Here is a 20,602-nt window from a genome sequence, read left to right on the forward strand (position 1 = left end):
TTTCTTATACATCCTAGTAATAAGAATGGCATAGAATAAAACTTGCAATTTGAGAACAACTTGAATTGAAAAGGTAAAACTATGAACACTTCTAGACTTATGTGTTAAGTGAAATCATTAACTAGACTAGATTTACATATTTATTAAATGCCTTGATGCAATCTGAACTACCTTCATTTTCATGTACTTACAACTGTGTTGGCCCGATCTCTTGAATTAAAAGAAATAAAAAAAAGAACAGCCCAAACAATAGAAATGACATGTCTCAATACTTTAATAGTTTCAAACAAAGAAACTTCCACACCAATCTTGAAATCAGTTTAAAGTTAGAACAGTCAGAAGGATGTTCTTTGCCAGTGAAATAAAATAGCAGAATGTAGAATTTTTTCCACAGAATAAATAGTTATTCATAGTTGAAAGAGGGGAAAAAATCGGATGGATTGGGAATAGAAGAAGACGAGTGGCAGACAAAATCTTCATCTTCGCTGATTCTCATCTCCGCAGATTTGCAGAGCTTGCGAGTATGGTGAGAGCTGTTCTCCGTCTTTTCTAGGGTTTTTTTGGGGCGATTTTGGGTCGTTCCTGATGGATGAAGAGGGCGAGAGTAATCTGGAGGTGAGCCAGAATCAGAGTCCTGCAGAGCCGGAGTTGCTTCTCCAGTGGGGGAATCGGAAGAGGCTGAGGCGCGTCAAGATGAAAGAAACCGACGACGGAAAGCTGGAGAAGGAGAGATCGGACGGCCTGCGTCGGATCAAGGTTCGGGTCAATCGCAGGATGATCAGATCTGGAAGAGGTTCTTCGTTGCCGTCGGCCTGGATGCTCCCCAGGTGAGCCAGATCATGGTAATTTTGTTTGTTTCCGTGGCATATTTGCGTTGAATCTGTTGAGGAGATTTTTGAATCTTTCGCTTTGTACTTGGTTTGAATCTGTTGTAGAGATTATCGAGTTTTACCGGTGGTTCTTGCCTTGAATCTGATGAAGAAATCTTCGGATTTTGCGTCGATTTACTGCTTCCTCTGAACTTGCTGAAGAAATTGTTGATTTTTTCGCCGTGGTTTTCTGTTTGACTCTGTTAAAGAGATATTCGTGTTTACCAGTTTTTCCTCCCTTAAAATCTGACGAAGAAGTCTTCGAATATTTGGTCTCTTTGCCGTCAAATCGATTTCGATGGCAGACTAACATCAATTTCGTGGAAAATTCGATTTCTTCGCCTTGGTAATATCTTTGAATGTGTTCAAGAAATCTGCATTTTTTACCAATAGTACTTGCCTTGAATCCGATGAAGAAATCAATTGAAGAGGTCTCAATTGAAGGAATCTTCGAATTATTGTGATCAGGAGACCAATTTCGTGGCAAATTCGATTTTTTCGCCTTGGCAATATCTTTGAATGTATTCTAGAAATCTGCATTTTTTACCGATGGTACTTGCTTTGAATCTGTTGAAGAAATCGATTGAAGAGGTCAATTGAATAAATCTTCGAATTATTGTGATCAGGAAACCAATTTCGTGGCAAATTCGATTTTTTCCCCTTGGTAATAATATCTTTACATGTGTTCAAGAAATCTGCATTTTTTACCGATAGAACTTGCTTTGAATCTGATGAAGAAATCGATTGAAGAGGTCTCAATTTAAGGAATCTTCGAATTATTGTGATCAGGAGACCAATTTCGTGGCAAATTCGATTTTTTCGCCTTGGCAATATCTTTGAACGTGTTCAGTTTTTGCTTTGAATCGGATGAAGATATCGATTGAAGAGGTCAATTGAAGAAATCTTTGAATTATTGTGATCAGGAAATCGGAATCTCTGGACAAGGAGGACGTCCGGTTCTACACGACGAGGGGATCCATGGCTGGCCACGTGGACGGCGCAAGCATGGAGGAGAGAGGGCTGCCGCTCGGTTGCGGCGTGGGGGAGGAGAAGGCCCGGGGGCGGTGGATCCCGCCGAGGTTCTTCATCTCGCTCTCCAGCAAGGAAAAGGAAGAGGATTTCATGACCATGAAGGGGTGCAAGCTCCCTCAGCGCCCCAAGAAGCGGGCCAAGTTCATGCAGAAGACAATCCTGGTAACTTCCTCCCCCTCCCTCTGCAGATAATTAGGGTTAGGGATGGTCGCGCGGTGCGGTTATAGTGCAGGGACGCGGACGAGACGATTTTTTTCGTCCCGGGACGAAGAAATCGTCCAGTCCGAGGATACCGGACGAATTTCGGGACGAAAATTTGTCCTGTGGACCACCGGATGGGACGGTTTTTGTCCCGTGGGACGAAAAAATCGTCCGTCAGGAGGTCTCCGGACGATGGACGGACGAATCTGGACGGAAAACTGCCGGATTCACATCCGACGGTTGAGATGTTGCCATGTGGCCTCGCTATGACAATTTGCATCAGAGTCCCTGTATCCTCGGAAAGGACGATTTTTTTGTCCCGGGATGAAAAAATCGTCCCGTCCACATCCCTGCACTATAACCTCTGCGCACAAACTGAACCTTTGGACCAATCTCCCACAAGAGTCATGTATTTACTTTAACTTAACCAATCAAAACCATCCATTCGCTCAGCCCCAGGCCCCTGGCGGTGGGCAGGACGAATGCTCAACAGGCCAATTCAAAAAGTCGAACTGCACCATGCAATGACAGTGCGACCGCCAGTGATCAGACCATCCCTAATTAGTGTTTTTCGCCATCAACTTAATCGACCCTCGTTGATGGTTGGTGGTGCCATTGACCATATCCAGCAGGGTTGAAGATGACATTTTGAAAGTGTCGTGAACTCTCAAATGCCATCGTCAATGTCTGCGGGTTGACCCAAATAGATAGCGAGGGTCACAGATTCAGTATGATCTAATCTTGATTGGACACTGAACAGTCACCCCCATCCGGTCAATCTGCTGACAATTTATGTAATATTTGTTGGCCCCAATGATCAGATCATCCTTTGATCATGCTCTGACCTGGAGGCCTGATTTGATCAGTGAACCTCATTCATGACATCTCAGTGAGCTTCTGTTTATTTATCTCGGCGGTTGACCGATCCCTGATCAGACCACCATCGTAATAGCAATGCTATTGACGACTTTGGTGGTTGATGATGACAGACACCCCTTTGACAGTTGACGTTACCATTGACATTGACTTGAGAAACCTCATTCAACATCAACCAGTTGTCAATGTCATCTGGACGAGCTGAATTGTGATTGGATCTTAGAGGGTAGTTCGTCATGTCAACCCACAGGGGCATTTCAGTCATTTAGTTATTGCTGTATTTCCTTTAAATAGGGATGCCCTCCCTTTAGGAGGGCGGCCAAGAAGAAGTAGATTGAAGTAAGGTCTTTTTGTCTCTCCTCTCCTCGTCTAGGTCTGGTCACCATCTCTCCCTCGACGATCCCCTGCCCTCGTGATCGGCTCTACTTCACGGCGTCTTCAGCCGGCTCTCCTCCAATCCGATCCCTACCGCTGTCGTTCGGTTCCCTTCTAGACTCTGACGATCCCCATCCCCGCAATTGTCAATCCTTCACCGTGTTGTCAGACGGCTCGTCCCTGGTCGATCCCTGCCTCCGCTGTTCGACCTCTCCTATCATTCCCATTTCGAATCTCCTACCCCGAGAACGTCTACCTCGCCTCGCCCTCTATTCTCCTCCCGATATGAGCCTAGATCAAGGTTCATATCAAATTGTTCCTTTTCTTCGCCTTCCTCGCTGATTCCTGATTCAGATGGGGAAATTTGCAGTTGGTGAGCCCCGGCGCCGGGCTGGCGGATGTCTCCCACGAGAGGTACGAGGTCAGGGAGAAGAAGAGCTCCAGGAAGGTAAACCCTAATTTCTTTCTACTCCAATCTTCTTCTTCCTTCGTCCGCCGATCACTGACTAATGTTTCGTCTTCGCCGCCACAGAGGAGGAGAGGATTGAAGGCAATTTCTCTGGAGACTGACTCAGATTGATGGAGAAGATGGCCTGATGTCGAATCTCTGGAACTTCTCCACCAAGATCTGGCCTTGGTGTTCTTGATGTTGGATCAAGATTAAGGTTGAAAGCGATCGCGGTGGATAGGGGCTCCGATTGGAGAAGGAATTCTGTCATCAGATCTGTAGAAATCTTGTGCCTAGAGCTTGCTCTCTTCTTGATCATCTTGGTTTCTTCATCGATTTCAAATAACCTTTTGTGATAGATAATGTTAGGTAATCGGGTGAGATGTATCAAAAGTGTTTTTTACTGTTCCATGACCTTTGCTTCATGAAATGTAAATTCGAATGATGTAGTTTCCTAATTCCAGTCATCTTCTTACCAGCTTATTCGGCAAAGTGTATCAAAATAATTCACTAAGCTCATGTGACTTGATATTTCTGTGTGCATTTCTCCGGTGATGTAATTATCATGATCGGATGAAGCCAGGTATTATTTTTGACATGTACTTTGTGTAGAAACCAAGAGGAAAAGGATGGGTTGAGAGAAAGACACAAATTTCACATTAGGTCATTTTGGTTGAGCACGGGAGTACATATTGAGAGTAGAGAGCAAGAGAGAGAGGAGCTCAGGGGTACAAATGGAAATCAAAAAAGACATATTCAACACTTTGTACCCAAATAGCTTTTTAAATTTGTGTATGCCAACTGTTTCCCAAAGTGACATAATTTTCACAATTGGAATAAACCTCTAATTCATCCAAGGAATTTTACCCTAAAACGAAAATTAATGTGTGCAGTTCTGGAGGGTTTTACAGTTCGAGTCTGGTCTGGGTTTTTAGCAAGGACCTAAACCTTATTTATAGTTTGGTCTGGTGTTGTTCGGTCTTCCAAGTATAGTTCTGGATCGTCCGGGACGTGAACGATGGACGGGACGGGAGGAAGACAGTTCCGTTCTATGTTGGGACATTTCAACTGCGTCAAACCGTCCCGTCCACGGATTCATCCATTGATGAAAAAATAGCCCGCGTCCAGACTTTGCCAGTTTGGTCCTATCCAGAGAAAAACCGTCCCCACCCTTGTCCCAGACGGAAAAAAATCACGTTTTAAATTTTTTATATACTTTTCCAAGTTTTTCTAGGGAAATATGGAGGAGAGAGAAAACAGAGGGACATATGTACAAGGAATTTATTTAAGTGGGGACTTTGATGCAAAATATCAAGGAATTTATTTAAGTGATGCCACATGGCAAGATCTCAACCCTCGGATGTGAATCCGATGGATTTTAGTCCATCCCTTACCGTCCATCGCCCGAGAGCTCCTAACAGGACAGATTTTTTTGTCAGACGAGAGGAAAACCATCCCGTCCGTTCGTCCTGGGACAAATTTCCGTCCCGGTTTTCGTCCTGGGACAAAAAAACCGTCCCGCGTCCCTGCACTATACTTCCAATAGTTTTAGACGAGTGGCATAAAATAATCTGTATTCCTGCAAAAAATAAATTGTTAACTGAGTGGACTATTCTCAAAATTTAGTATTATAAATTCCTTGGAGAGAAGAGAGAGAAAGAGGAGAGAGAGAGAGAGAAGATGAGCTGCTTCGCAGCAACGGCCAGTTCGTCTTCCTCCATTCCGATTGTTAGTATTAGGGAAGGTCGGATTCGAGCGCATGGATTCAGTATTAGTCAAGATCTTGGCGTTCGGCGCCACGCCAAGTGGCGTTGTTCAATCCCTGGACGGCGAGTTTCTCCGATCATGGCTTCTGCTTCTCAGGTTTTTTCCAACCTCTAATTTCAGCCTTTCTTCGATTTCTTCAATTCTTCGCTGTGTTTACACGGATTAACGAGCGCTAATCGAACGGAAATAAGAAATTAACACTGTGTCGTCTTTTGGAAGCTAATTAACGAGATAGGTAAAATTATGATAGATTGTGGCTGAACTCTTTTCTCCTTCCAGGCGACGGCTCCCGGAGTTGATAGCGGTGCGGAAGACTTTTTTCAGATGACTCGGGTTCACCAGGTGGGACTTCAATTCTTCGAGTAAATATTTTTTTGCAATTCATTGTTAGTAGATGGTGCGTATGTTTATCAATAGATGGTGACTCGGCCTCGCGAACAATTTTATTCTCTTCTTACTTCCCTGTAAATTCGTCGGCTTAAACTATATTTTTGCCGTGTTCTAAAACTTAGCTCAATTTCGATGAAAACATCACGCGAATTCAGGAAATTCAACTTTTTTTTCTTTCACTGCAGGAGAAGGCGGCGAGACTTTCCCCGGTAGAAGAAATTAGAACCTTTATCAATCGTAGCAGTAGAGGAATGCTTTCTACCTTTTCCAAGGTAACTATGTAGATAAAATTCTCGAAATCTGGGATCGTAAGTATCTACTTGTTTTTAACAAACTAGGTGCATGATATATTATATTATAGATCACCGATTTTGTTGACGTCGCATAGACTTAAAATCTGACATAACCCAGTTAATGTCACATCCTCACAAATCATCACAGTAATTTCCAACTTTTGGACATCAAAGTATGGAAACAGAGAATTTGGTTGGCATGAATCAAATTGGTGCTCCTTGTCGATGCATATTGTATGAAAAAATAGGTGATTACTCATTACATATGTATATGGTGTACAACGACAGAGAGAGAGAGAGAGAGATGGCCCAGATGAGATGGCTATGTCTTACGTTCTATAGTATGCTTGGATTATAATCCTTCCTTTTTAGGCAAGTTCAACGTGTTCTCATGATATATCCTTCTGATGTGAAGGATAATGCAGGCTATCCTTCTGGATCAATGGTTGATTTTGCCTGTGATCGCGATGGTTCTCCACTGTTGGCAGTTAGTAGTCTAGCTCTTCATGCGAAGGTTCGGTCAGTTAATTCTCTCTATTATATGCTTTCTTTTGAATGTCAAGAGCCTATTTGCCTATTCGGTTTTCTCTTCTGCAGAATTTGCAGGCGAATCCCAAATGCTCGTTGCTTGTGGCTCGGGATCCAGAAGATAGGGGCGATCTAACCGTTACTCTTTATGGGGACGCCATTAATGTGAGTCGTTAGTTAGTTAAGGGTTTTTTTGCAAATTTGCTCAATATTTAAAATTCTGGATCGACCCTCCAGGTTCCTGACAGTGAGAGGGAAGCTGCACGTGCATCTTACTTGAAAAAGTATCCTGGAGCCTTCTGGGTATATTTCAAAAGGAGCTCTCTTTTCTGTTTCTTGTTTTAATTTTTATGCTGTATTTTCGTTGATTACTAAGATAAACTTCAAATAATGAAAGGTTGATTTTGGCGATTTCCGGTTCATACGTATTGAACCAAAGTCTATACGGTTTGTATCTGGAGTTGCTACAGCTTTACTTGCATCAGGAGGTATATAAACTCAAATTACTCATTTTATTACCTAAAAAATAAAAAATCTCTCCCTTTTCTTTGATGAGACCGTGGGTGGATCTATCAATGAGAATGCATCTTCTCCGAATTAACCTTCAATTGATTGCCCCGAAGTATCTTGAAGAGTCTCAGAGTGAACGTCAAGAGAGAGAGAGAGAGAGAGAGAGGGATGATAGAAGTAAAGAGGAGAAAAAAAGACAGGAAGATCATCATCTCTCGAGGGTAGGAGAAGTCTCCATCCATGCAGGGAAGATCATCTACAAAGAATGAGATAGAGAGAGAGTCATGGCCAAGGACGGGAGGGGATAATGGAAGGGAGGCAAGTAATAACTCACAAGTTAATTATTAACCTCTTGAATGCGCCATCTGGAGCCTGAAGTAGTCAGACTTGGGATGTTCTTGGGCTGGGTTCCCTTACTCTGCTAGATCTGGCCCTGTATCATATCATTCCTCCATTTTAAACTTTGTTTTCTCTCGGGCAGATTTGACCCCAAAAGAGTACAGAGATGCGTCGGTCGACCCAATTTCTGAGTTCTCTTTTCCTGTTACTGTAAGGACAATGTTGATTTACTAATTTTTATATTGAAAATATTTAGATTTTATCTTCAATTATGTATGCTTCTTGTTGCAGTCACACATGAACAAGGACCATGCCGATGATACAAAAATCATGGTCCAGCACTCAACTTCTGTACCGGTGAGTGGTAATCTCCTTCAATGAGTAAATTTCTCTTTTGCTCTCTCATTTACTGGTAGATAGGATTAGAGAGATGAAAGAGAAACAAGATAGAAGAAAGGAATATGGAGAAGAGACGTAGAGAGAGAAGAGAGCAGGGCAGAGTCAGCAAGTCGATGAAGATAAAACAAACTCTATTACCCTTTATATAGGGATCATTACCCGAAAAGTAAAATTATACTAACAGTTTTCTTTATCTTTTTCTTGACATCATGTTTTAGGTGGATCACGCTTATATGCTTGACGTTGACAGACTTGGGTTCAATGTCAAGGTAATCATATCTAAATTTATGAGATTTCTTCACTATCAAGAGGGTAAATTTTGTGGAAAGAAGAAAATATATGTATATTATTTTTCACAACAACCAATACTACACGATGTTCCCCCCTTTTTTGGAGACTGCCAATCGACCGTTGGAGGTAAATGACCGTTGGACTCAACGGTCATATTCCTCTCTGCTCGGGCCCATTTATAAAACATGGGCCCTGTAATACATGGGTTATTTGGGCCTTATGATCTAACACCCCCCCTCAAGTTGGGTATAGATGTTGATCATGCCCAACTTGGACAATAAGACTTGGAAATGCGGGCCAGGGATCCCCTTGGTGAAGATATCCGCAACCTGCTCCAGAGAAGGAATGTAATGGGGTATAATGAAGCCCTCATCAATACTTTGTTTAATATAATGTCGTGCCACCCTTGCATGCTTCGTCCTTTCGTGTTGAACTGGGTTTTTTGCCATAGCAATTGCTGATTTGCTATCAGAGTACAGAGTCATTCCTTTGTCTGAAAAAACCTTCAAATCCTGCAAGATACCCTTAAGCCACATCCCTTCACATACTCCCTTCTTCAGTGCTCGGAGTTCAGCTTCTGCGCTTGATAAAGAGACCTCCTTCTGCTTCTTACTACGCCATGTGACAAGATTCCCTCCTATGAAACTGCAGTAACCAGATGTAGACCGGCTGTCTTCAAATGATCCTGCGTAGTCAGAATCCATGTAGAGGACCACACTCGGCTCACTTCCTCTATTAAAAAGTAGACCAAGTCCAATTGACCCTTTCAGGTAAGCTAGGATGCGATCTGCTGCATGTTGATGTGATTCCCAAGGATCATTCATGAATTGACTGAGAGAGTTGACTGCGAAAGCAATATCCGGCCGTGTGTGGTTGAGATAAAGTAGCTTACCAATGAGACGTTGAAATGAAGTCTTGTTTACTGGTGTGTCTTTTTCATTCTGTTCAGCTTTTAACTTAACATTATTATCCACTGGTGTAGCTGCTGGTCGACAATCCAACTTCCCGGTTTCCTTTAACAAATCAAGGATATACTTGTGCTGAGAAAGTACAATCCCTGCCCGAGAATAGGCCACTTCAATTCCCAGGAAATACGTCATTAAACCTAGTGCCTTTATGTCAAAGGAAAGTGAAAGGTGTTTCTCCAGATTCTAAATTTCAGTGTGGTCATCTCCAGTGATGATGATGTCGTCCACATACACAATTAAAATTGCAATCTTCCCATCCTTGCCATGCTTTATAAACAATGTGTGATCTCCCTCACTTTGGAAGAACCCCACTGCTAACATTACTGTTGAAAACCTTCCAAACCACGCTCTTGGCGATTGTTTCAGGCCATATAAGGACTTCTTGAGGTGACATACGTCCCCTGAATTTTGACTCAAACAATATCCAGGGGGAGTTGCCATATACACTTCTTCTTTCAATTCTCCATGTAAGAAGGCATTTTCACATCATATTGATAGAGCTTCCAATTAGATAGTGCGGCGAGCGCTATTAAAACCCGAACTGTGTTTAGCTTTGCAACTGGAGCAAATGTTTCGTTGTAGTCAATGCCGTAGGACTGTGTATATCCTCGTGCCACCAAGCGAGCTTTGTGCCTGGCCACTGACCCATCTGAGTGATATTTTACAGTGAATACCCATCGACTTCCCACTAGTTTCTTTCCGGGTGGGAGTGGGCCCATCTCCCAAGTACCGTTTCTCTTTAGTGCTGCCATTTCTTCTTCCATAGCTGTCTTCCATTCTGCGGATGACATTGCTTCTGTCACATTCTTCGGAATAGATACTGTCATTAGGGCTTGAACCACCTGATTATACTCTGGAGAGCCGAGTAAGATAGATAATTGTTAACTGGATAGCGTTTAGTCTTCGTGCAGTTACGAATTCCCTTGCTTATGGCAATGGACCAACCATCGTTTCCTGAGTCTTCTCCTCCTGCCGGCATGATTGTGGTACTTGAATCGTCGCATGGTCTATGAGGCTCCTCCTCCTCCTCAGGAGGACTTGGAGGAGTACTTATAGCCATGTCCTTATCATAGGTTTCTGATGCCGAGGAGAGGCTTTGCTGCATACTATCCTGTTCTTGCTCTGAAGATTCTAAATACTCTTCTGATCGTTCTACAGGAGCATGAAACATTCGGATTTCGTTGAACTTCACGTCTGCAGTAATGAAGATCTTCCTGGAGCTTGGATGATAGCACTTATAACCTTTCTGTGTTGAAGAATATCCCAGAAACACACATCTTAGGGCTCGAGGGTCTAACTTTCCTGCATGATGAACTTGAACATATACAACACAGCCAAACACCTTGGCTGGGAGGTTAGTTCTTAAAGATAAACGTGGAAATTCAGCAGATAAAAGATCAATAGGAGCATGATAATTTAATGTTTTTGAGGCTGTCCTATTTATAAGATGAGTAGCTGTTGCGACTGCTTCAGCCCAATAGTTCTTGGGACAATTCCCTTGAAATAAAAGAGCCCTGGCTGAAGACATTATATGGCCAATTTTTCTTTCAGCAAGTCCGTTTTGCTGAGGGGTATTCACACATGAGGATTGGTGAACTATCCCCTCTTCTTCCATGTAATCAGTTACTTTTCCACAAAAAAATTCTGTTGCATTATCTGATCTAAATATTCGTACTTTCTTTCCAAATTGTGTATTAATCATCTCACAAAATTTGATGATAACAGATGGAACTTCAGTCTTAGATTTCAGTAGATACACCCATGTATACCTAGAGAAATCATCTACAAATAAGATAAACCATTTGTGATGGGATAGTCCCAATGTGGAGCAAGGTCCCCACACATCACTATGGATACAATCAAATGCCGATTGAGTTCTGTGATCTGAAACTGGAAAAGAAGATCGTTTGTGTTTCGCAAATTGACAACTTTCACAATGCAAATTATCAAAAATAATCCCTTTAAACAAATTGGGATGGGAATGTTTCAAAATGTGGAATGAGGGGTGTCCTAGTCTCCTATGCAGAAGATTGATCCGTTCTTCACTCTGGGCAGTATAAGTGGCTTTCTGCTTTTCTTCCTCCTCCAATCCATCTAGCAGGAGAAGACCTCCCCTCCTCTTAACAGATGAAATCTTCCGTCCGGTTTCCTTAAGACATAGGAAACAAGAATCTGAGTCTAAGATAAATCGCCATCCAGTATCATTTACTAACTGAATTAAGGACAATAAATTTGCTTTCAATTCAGGTACATGCAAAACATCTTTTAGTAATTTCCCTTTGATTTCAATTGATCCTCTTCCTGCCACTTCTAATATTCCACCATTAGCAGTAAAAACTCTGAGATGATTAGTTTCTAGTTCATAATTTTTAAATAGCATTTTGTGGGGTGACATATGGTCTGTCGCCCCAGAATCCAATATCCAAGAGACAGTAGTAGGTGTATTATTAGTAACTGTAGTGAAACTAAATTTCTTACCTGACTGTCTGAGTGAAGTAGAGCCAAACTTTTGAAGAATCTTGTTCACTTCTGACTGAATAAGTTTCTGAATTTCACCTCCGTCTTCCCCTTTCTTTGCAGCAGATAATTCCTCTCCTTCACTTGCTACATAGGCTTTCTTATGCTGCCCTGGATTCCACATCCCTTTCCTGATCTGCTCTTCCTTCCAGGCTAACTTTCTGCAGTCCCTTTTAAGGTGGCCTGGTTTCCTGCAATAGCCACAAGTAAGTTCTGAGGAATTACCTTCCTGCGGAGTGGACTTCTGGTGCTGAGTAGAAGATGTGGCTGCATTATTTATATTGTGCCTTGGTTCCCCTTTCTTGGCCAAGTGGGCCACTGAGACAGGAGTAGACACCTCTCCATCCTTAGAGTTAAGCTTCTTCCGCCGCTCTGCCCCTTGCAATTCAGAGATAGCCTCTGCTAAGGTGGGGAACCTCTCTCTGTGTAGCAACTGACTTCTAAGATTCTCATATTCCGAATTCAATCCCATCAAAAAGGTGAGGGTTCTGAACTTGGTTTCTCTGAGATAAGATGGTGAGTTTTTGTCGCCGGTAGGCCAGAGAAGGTCCAGCTCCCTCCATATGGCCTTTAATTTTGCAGAGTAGGAAGAAATTGATAGATTTCCCTGTTTCAATGCTTTCTCTTGTTCTCGAAGGTCATAGACACGGTAATCGCTGTGGGTTTCCACACATGATTTCTGAATTTCTTGCCATAAGTCTCGTACACAATCAATAAGTAGATAGTCGTCTGCCTGATCTGGTTCCATATTTTTGATCATCCAATTGGTGATAAAAGCTTCTTCAGATTCCCAAATTACTTTTTCAAGTTTGGGAGTGTCTTCCGAAGGAGCATCTTCTGTTAGGTGATTCCCCAGATAGATAGCCTTAAGGGATCTCTGGACCAATGTTATCCACTTCTGCCCATTGATTCCATTATATTTGATATCCAGGTCTGGTAGAAATAACCTTGGCTGAGCAGGTGTTTCAGCCGTTTTGACAATAGCTGAGGGGGTGATCTCGGAATCCCTCTCAGCCATCCTGGACTTTCCCATCTGAAGATAAGTAGACGGGGCACCAAGACACAGAATACTCCTTAACCAGGAGCTGATAATTTGACGGAGCAAGTCTTCACTGGAGAAGAGCTTCCCCGGAGAGTGAACACACCGTTTGATCAGATACTGTCGCCGTGTGCAGATTCAAAGAGGAAAGAACCCAAACAAAGGCCAACTCCTCTCTTCTTCTGCACCAGTCGTAGCTTGCCCCTAGCGTAGAGTTTTTCTGAGACGCGTGGATCGCGAATCAAGAAAAAAACTCCGGAAGTAAATTGTGACAGCTCATAAATCAAGATATCGCGAAATCCCAATGTCTGGAATCACCGATATCGTCAAAAATCGCCAATTTCTGGTCGAATGTCGAAACGTCGCCAAAGCAGAAATCGCGAATACTGCAAGATGGCGTCCCAAATCTGCAAGCAGATGCCGCTGAGATCGCGCGAAGGGTGCCGAAATCGTCGCCGAAAAATGCCGAAATCTTCTCCGAAGCAAGAGTCGTCGCAGAAATCGTCGCTGGAAGACTCCGCCGAATTTGTAAACAGATGCCGCCAAGATCGTCGCCGAAGGGCGCCGAAATCGTCGCCGAATCAGGATTCGTTGCAGGACGATGCCACCAACAAATGCTAGAGGAGCTCGTCGCCGAATCGAGAAGAAAAATAGAAACTATTTCGAAGAAGAAACTTGTCGTCTTTGGTGTACCTTTGATCGCTGCTCTGATACCATGAGATTTCTTCACTATCAAGAGGGTAAATTTTGTGGAAAGAAGAAAATATATGTATATTATTTTTCACAACAACCAATACTACACGATGTTCCCCCCTTTTTTGGAGACTGCCAATCGACCGTTGGAGGTATATGACCGTTGGACTCAACGGTCATATTCCTCTCTGCTCGGGCCCATTTATAAAACATGGGCCCAGTAATACATGGGTTATTTGGGCCTTATGATCTAACAATTTATGTACTTAATCCCTTGAAAAATAATATTTGGACATTATTTTGTTTTCCTCTTTCAGGCTGCTTATAAAGGTGAGACCCTCAAGCTTCGGATTCCTTTTCCCAGAGAAGCAGTTGATAGAAAGTAAGTGACCTTATGTTTCTTCTGCCCTTGGCATTATCTAAATCTATGGCCAGTCCAGTGCATAAACATAATAAAAAAATAATGGTGGATTTTTCCAAATTTTCTTGCTTAGGGATGTGAAAAATCTCATTGTGGAGATGCTTCGAGCTGCCAGAGCTTCAGAGACAAAGGCCTAGCTGTCACAGGCTTGAAGTCCCAAAAAAAAACAGCAAAACATGCAGATTCAAGAACTGGTGGGGATTGAAGGGATGAAGGGATGATGCCTTATAAAAGGCTGCACTGGTAAATTATACCTTCGTTGCTCATAAATTTCACCCATTCTTTAAACGTCAAGCTTTGCTACATGATTTCCTCTTTATACTGTAATACTCTTATGGATTATGATAAGATGTTGATAGTTCTTAATGGGAAAGAGAGATGTTGATACTCTTATTGGGTGAATGGTCAGACAATCATCTCCCGTGCTCAACCTTTTTGGCTGCTCTCCTCTAGACATGGTTGTTCTGTTCTGTTCGTTTAAAACGAACAGAAAATTCGCATAAATGTACTGCACAGGGGTGTGTTCGGTGTGCTGTTCTTTTTATGTGCAAAAATTCGAACAAATGTTCGAACAATTCGCACAAACGACAAAATTCGTACAACCGAAAAAATTCGCACAAACGAACAAATTCGAACAAATGAACAAATTCGAACAACCGAACAAAGGAGGAGAACCAGATCCACTGAACAAAGCCGGCAGGACGTCGTCCTCGACGGCGTGTTTTGAGTCCCACGCCACCGGCAGATAAAGCCTCATGCTCTCGCACAGACAAGCCTCCAGCCAAGTCATCTCCTTCAGCGCTCCGTGACTCAACTCTCCCTTGGCCATCGCGGCCTCGTCCGTCGCCCTTGCCTCCGCCTCCGGGTGCTGGGACAGCACCTAGAAGAACCACGTCAGCGCAGACGACGTGGTGTCCCGCCCTGCCATGATGAAGCTCACCACCATGTCTCGAGAGAAATTCCATCCGTTGGGTTTGCTTCACGTTCTCCTCCGTCTTCCTGTGTTTGATCAGCTTACATACGGCATCGTAGATGATGGCCAGCTTCTCCCTCAGTACCCTCTCGGACCCGATCCTTACGGGGCGCTTTGCCTTCCACACAGCTTGCACCGGTGCCATCCCACGCCTGGCGCAGATCCCGGCCGCCGCATCGAACGCCTCTGCCAGATCGAGCCCTGCAATATTAGTTAAGATCATGGCACGCTTACGAGTTGTGCTTAAAGTTATATAGCCGATAACAAGAGATACGTAAGAGCTTAATGGAGCTGCAGACTAACAGTGGTTAAAGCTATGGCTGATATTCAAGAGATATACATATCTATACGAAAGATAACAGAGCCAGTTCAATTAATAACTTATGTTGAATGTTACCCCAGCACGACGCATCGCCTCCCTCTGAGCCCAGGCAGCTGGGTCTATCCCCATGGAGACCATGCAAATGGTGTTGAAGGCAAGCCGCCGAAGGAGCTCCTGAAGGTCTACAGTGGCGCTGCCGTCCGCGACCGCCGCCAGCGCGGGGACTAGACGCCCGCCCACCACGGCCGCCAGCGCCGTCTCCGCCGCGGCCTTGCCCATCCTCACACTGAACTCGTGGCTCAGCAGCTTGCGCTGCACGCGCCACAGCTCGCCGTTGACGTTGAAGATGCCGGTCCCCAGCAGGTCGCTGAGCAACTCCGAGAACGGCCTGCCCTTTGGGTAATTCTCGAACCTGCTCTTCAAGATGTGCTCCACGTTCTCCGGGTTCCCCGTCACCACCGTGCGCCACGCATCGAGCTGGGCCACGACGATGGTCTGGATGGGGGACTCGGCCAGCAGCTCTGTGTACCAGTCCGGAAGCCGGCGCTTGTTCTTGTTGAAGGAAACCAAGCACCCCACCAGAGGATAGCCCCGCAGCCCATGCTCCTGAATGTCCAACTTTCTTCTTCTCCCTCCGAGGATGAGCCGCACGGCAAAGTTCAACCCCGCGACGAGCATGAAAATAAATGGGAGGAATGCTGCCAAGAACATGGCAAAGGAAGAAGATCCCATCAGGAGGCGTACAGTTCAGTTCTTGAAGAGCAGAGATGGAGAGAGCGATAGAACGAGAACGAGAGGTGGGTCAAGGTCACTCAGAGTCAGTGAGAACGAGAACGAGGGAGGGAGACTGAGAGTAACGAGAACGAGAAGGAGGGAGGCTTTTTTCTAAAAAACCTTTAAAAAAATTCGCGCAATTCGCACAAAGCGAACCGCACAGCCGTCTGTGCGAAGTTCTGTTCGGAAATCCGAACAGAACGCGCAATTCGCACCAATTCGAACAAACGGAACAGAACGACCACGTCTACTCTCCTCAAGGGAGGATTACTACTATTTAAAGTAAAGCATTTGACAAAGGAAAAGACAGAAATACCCATGTAGGGCTCTTGGATTTTATCAGATTAAGTTGTCAAGATACTTTAATAGATGCATTGGTGTGCTTGCATGATTTTGAAACATGAAATTTATGGTGCATACCCAGCCTTAAATTAGTTTAAGGAATCGATACAGATATATCCTACTTAGAGGCTTCTTTCTAGTGACCAATGATAGCATCCGCACTGGATTTAGGAAGGAATTTTACCAGCTAATACATGGCTATTTGAGTCTCATTTCCTGCTATTTATTTATCTCTCTTTTTTTTTCATTCATTTGAACATAACAAATAGAGAAGCAAGGAGAAAAACAGAATCCTGAACGTTTCTGTCTGCCTATGAGAAGAGTGAGATTATTGAATATTTTTTCTTGCTAGTTTTTTCTTTAAATTCTTAATTGCTCTGTAGAAGTTGTCATATGCCAATTTTGATGGGTTAAAATTAAAACTATTTTCTTTTTATGGGGAGAAGTATGAGTATTCATGAAGCAAGGGTTTAACAAAGTATAATACACAGATATTTGTCAGATAAAAGCGAAGAAATGTGAAATCAAAAGGTTATGATCCTTAGGATGCAAATATATTGATTTATTTATAGATAAAAAGTAATTTTTTACTGCTGGCGAAGTTAAAAACAAAAAGTGAGATATACATCGTTGGTTGAAGTTCTCTTATCATGGTTTTTTTTTTAACAATGGTAAGTTCTCGTATCATGGTTATAATGGTAAGAATTACATGCATGTCTCTTCTCTCACAAGCCATCTAAGTCAGAAGGTTCTAGATATATAAATACTCTCTAGTTTCTAATGATAGACACTACATAGTTAAATCATGTCTTTCACATTAAAGGGTCCTCTCCCATGTTTGGGGATAAATGGAGATTGAATTAGTGCTGTTAATTCATGTATTCTAGTGGTTTTGAAGAAAAGGTGATGGAATCCAACAATAAATTAACTTCATTATCAATTGACATCCCATGAAGCACACAAATAACTCACTCATGACCTTTCAGACCTTTTAATCTAGGTGGTATATATTTAGGTATTTTTTTAGATAATTTCATGTTCCTATGACCAGGTTAATATGTGTGTTAGGAATTTATAAATATTATTCATATTTTATATTTATTATACCAATGATGAAAGTGTGTTATATCATTACAATATGAATACTTTATGGGATCTTATTAACTATACTTGATTAGATTCATCTTAGTCCATACATTTATTTCTAAAAATGTAACATATTTTTAATTTTCATGATTTAGGAGAATTAATATGAATGTGATGGGGTTTGGAGCTTAACGGATCACAAAAGGGGCTTTTGGGTAGATTTTTTTAAAAAAAATTCTAGCCTGACCTAAAATAAGGATCTAAAAATCATGTCTTCTTCCACAACTGATTTAGTCTATAGTCAATAGGGAATAACATGCATGATCAAATTTGGTTGACTCAGATTAGACCAATATTTAGGTATTGAATTTTCGGCAGACCAATTGTTGGTCTCAATCATGGTTCAACCTTCAGTTCAGCACTGGATGTTCATAAAAATCTTCTTCCCTACTCTCTTTCTCGTCCCCTTTTTTCCTTACACTCTCTTGCTATTTCACTCTAGCTTTCCATCATGAATGTATGTTCACCATTCTCATAGTATAGCTGTTGGAATCTGTCTCTTGACACCAAATTCTTCTATCTCTACATTTTTGTTGGTCAGACACTTAAAACTGGTAAGGAAAGTGAATTATTTGTCATCGTTATCATGAATTTTGAATTAGTTTTATATTCTAAAATAGTATATCAGAATTGAATGATTTTAGAAAACATATGGACTTGAATATAGATGATGAATTGAGCATTTTAAGTGATGCATGACCATTGTGGATCATGCTTTTTATACATTTATATCATTGTGACACTCAATTTAACTTTGATTTCAATTGTGGTAGTGTTTGGTGTAATAGGTAATGAACTAGGCTGGTCAAGTACCAGACCAGGACCAGATAAAATTTTAGGTAAGGCAAGACTAGTGATCAAATAATGGGTCCAAGACTAAGAGTATTACCCCTTAATTGTACCCAATCTAGAGAGGAAAGTGTGATAAAAAAAGAAAAATATGCATCTTACTTTGTGTTCATCTATATGTCATGTCTTTAATTTCATATTTTATATAATTTGAACATCACATATAAAAAAAAATATTTAGTATTTTAGATTATAATGTAAAATAACTTAAATCATTTGCTGATGATGTTGGTACTAGAAATTTTAAATTTTATTAATTGTCTTCTCTTGGGAATATGTAAGATATAAATAAATGTGGTTGATGAGCCAATAACATATTCTTTATCTCTTTTAGTTTTTTTTAATACATTATATTTACTATAATGCATGTGTGACACTTACACTGAAGTCCATGATCAAAGATATCATAATACAAAGATCAATAGTCCTAAAGCATGTGATCTAACTATTCCTATTTGGAGGATACTCAAGAAGGATATCAAAGTATCCAAATAGAATAGCATTATCTAGTTCCACCTATAGGATGAGTATGGCAAATCCCAAAGCCATTAATGTGGAGATACCAAAGATAGATAGTGGGTGTCCTTTAGCAGAAAGAGTTCATTGAATTGATATGTACAAACCCCAAAACTTTAAGCATAACTTACATGATTATACCAAATTATTAATCAGGTCGATTCTCATCCCTTTTGTGTAAGTGGCCCTCAGACTTGAGACACCAAATACATATTGTTGATGGATATTTGTTAACTATGACTTATGAGTTCCTAATTATGGAATTACAAAATTTTTTATCTCGAATGCAGTAATAAGGTCACGAAGATGATTGAGTAGTCAAGATGAAATCACACATCCTTGGTCTAAGGGGAGAGAACTTGAGGAAGACGATGTAATCAAGTCCTTGGTGAAGGTATTGGATATCAATCAAGAGTTCTCTAATGATTTCCAAACACATCATTACTAACTTGAATGACTAATTAGGGTTTGATAGTTGATCATATCCTAAGTCACCTAAGGAGCTTCAAGTGAATGAGGGACTATATAAATGCACTAACTTATGGGAAGAGGTTCCATTAGTAAGTCAATACACTCCTTTGTATGTTCTAGAGCACAAGGTATAGCATGGCATCCCCCAAGGGGTGGAAACTCAACCTATCGATTTGCTTAAATCAATCCATGATTTTTTACTCTATTCAATGATTTAGGTAATTAATTAGGAACATCAGTAAAGTTTATTGAGCCACTAGAATCGTTAACTAGAGTGATACATGGGCATGGAAGGTCACAAACAAATGGTCTATTAGAAGTCGAAAGATATACTTCGAGTATAGGGTTTTTTATAAAAAAATAACATGTAGTATATCTTATTCAGGACAGAATTTTTCAATAAATTTTCATGCCAGCATTCAAAATTTTCACCCTTATTTTCACTTATTTCCTTGGGTCCTCTCCACTTGCGATGCAATTGGAATGGCATACTGACGACGGTGGAGAAATAAAGTGGGTAGTCAAGATGGAGAAGGATATTCAACATTTCATTGATCGGTAGATATGTATAGAGGTCAGACACTCTAACAGCTCAACGTCTCACTTGAGTAACTGAGAAATCATGAATTTGATGCACATTATGGTTATTTGATCATCATTTTTAATGTGCCATTTCCATTATGTTCTGTCTTCTGCCACAAAAATCATTTTATTTTCATATAAATCAAGGCTCTAGAAACCAATAATATGATACTTACATGCCCATATAAGTGTAACCAATGATATCTTGTTGTTATTAACTTTGGCATATGTTGGCATTATAATCCAGAATGAATTTTTTCTTGTACAATAACAAGATAACTTCCTTTTTTAGACAAAATCTTAAGAATGAGAAAATGAGATAAAGTAATCAATATGCCAAAGGTTTCTAAATATCGATCTCCATTTATATGTATAATGTTAAGGATAAAGATAATACTAAAATGGAATTATGACCAACTTTATAAAAAATGATCCAATTCAAGATAAAAAAATATTGGGAAGAGAAATTATGATTACATAATAATCTTCAGATGAAAGTATTTTATAACATATGAAATTATTTTTCGGAGATAAAAAATTTAACATTAAGTCTCAAGGATGACTTCTTGAGGTCAAAACTCAGACTTCAAAGCTAATGGCGACAAATCATAGTGCACATCATCATTAAGCCTTGTTGGAGATGAAATATTTCTTAATGTATGTCAAGTGCT

At 41.3% G+C, this 20,602-nt stretch overlaps 2 protein-coding genes and 1 pseudogene across 5 annotated transcripts; 2 read left to right on the top strand and 1 right to left on the bottom strand.

The window, feature by feature from the left end:
- The first annotated feature begins 352 nt into the window (after window positions 1-352).
- LOC144701987 (uncharacterized) lies at window positions 353-4,284 on the top strand. 3 transcript variants are annotated; one of them, XM_078573822.1, is made up of 4 exons: window positions 354-827; window positions 1,793-2,063; window positions 3,708-3,801; window positions 3,886-4,284. In XM_078573822.1, the coding sequence occupies exons 1-4, from the start codon at window positions 586-588 to the stop codon at window positions 3,921-3,923; spliced, it is 645 nt and encodes a 214-aa protein (XP_078429948.1). In that variant the 5' UTR covers window positions 354-585; the 3' UTR covers window positions 3,924-4,284. The 3 variants fall into 3 exon arrangements, with proteins under 3 accessions (XP_078429950.1, XP_078429948.1, XP_078429949.1); XM_078573823.1 differs by having other exon boundaries at window positions 360-827; window positions 3,724-3,801; XM_078573824.1 differs by lacking the exons at window positions 3,708-3,801; window positions 3,886-4,284 and adding an exon at window positions 3,352-3,603 and having other exon boundaries at window positions 353-827.
- Window positions 4,285-5,445: 1,161 nt separating this feature from the next.
- On the top strand, window positions 5,446-14,347 carry LOC144701988 (FMN binding protein). 2 transcript variants are annotated; one of them, XM_078573825.1, is made up of 12 exons: window positions 5,447-5,664; window positions 5,848-5,910; window positions 6,144-6,230; window positions 6,667-6,765; window positions 6,849-6,944; window positions 7,017-7,082; window positions 7,177-7,267; window positions 7,771-7,838; window positions 7,920-7,985; window positions 8,246-8,296; window positions 13,853-13,917; window positions 14,030-14,347. In XM_078573825.1, exons 1-12 carry the CDS (start codon window positions 5,482-5,484, stop codon window positions 14,091-14,093), a joined length of 999 nt encoding a protein of 332 aa, XP_078429951.1. In that variant the 5' UTR covers window positions 5,447-5,481; the 3' UTR covers window positions 14,094-14,347. The 2 variants fall into 2 exon arrangements, with proteins under 2 accessions (XP_078429952.1, XP_078429951.1); XM_078573826.1 differs by lacking the exon at window positions 8,246-8,296 and having other exon boundaries at window positions 5,446-5,664.
- A 58-nt stretch (window positions 14,348-14,405) lies between these two features.
- Window positions 14,406-16,444, bottom strand: LOC144702512 (cytochrome P450 94B1 pseudogene; annotated as a pseudogene).
- Window positions 16,445-20,602: the final 4,158 nt, after the last annotated feature.

Source organism: Wolffia australiana, chromosome 4, assembly GCF_029677425.1.
Source record: "Wolffia australiana isolate 7733 chromosome 4, ASM2967742v1".
Lineage (NCBI taxonomy): Eukaryota > Viridiplantae > Streptophyta > Magnoliopsida > Alismatales > Araceae > Wolffia > Wolffia australiana.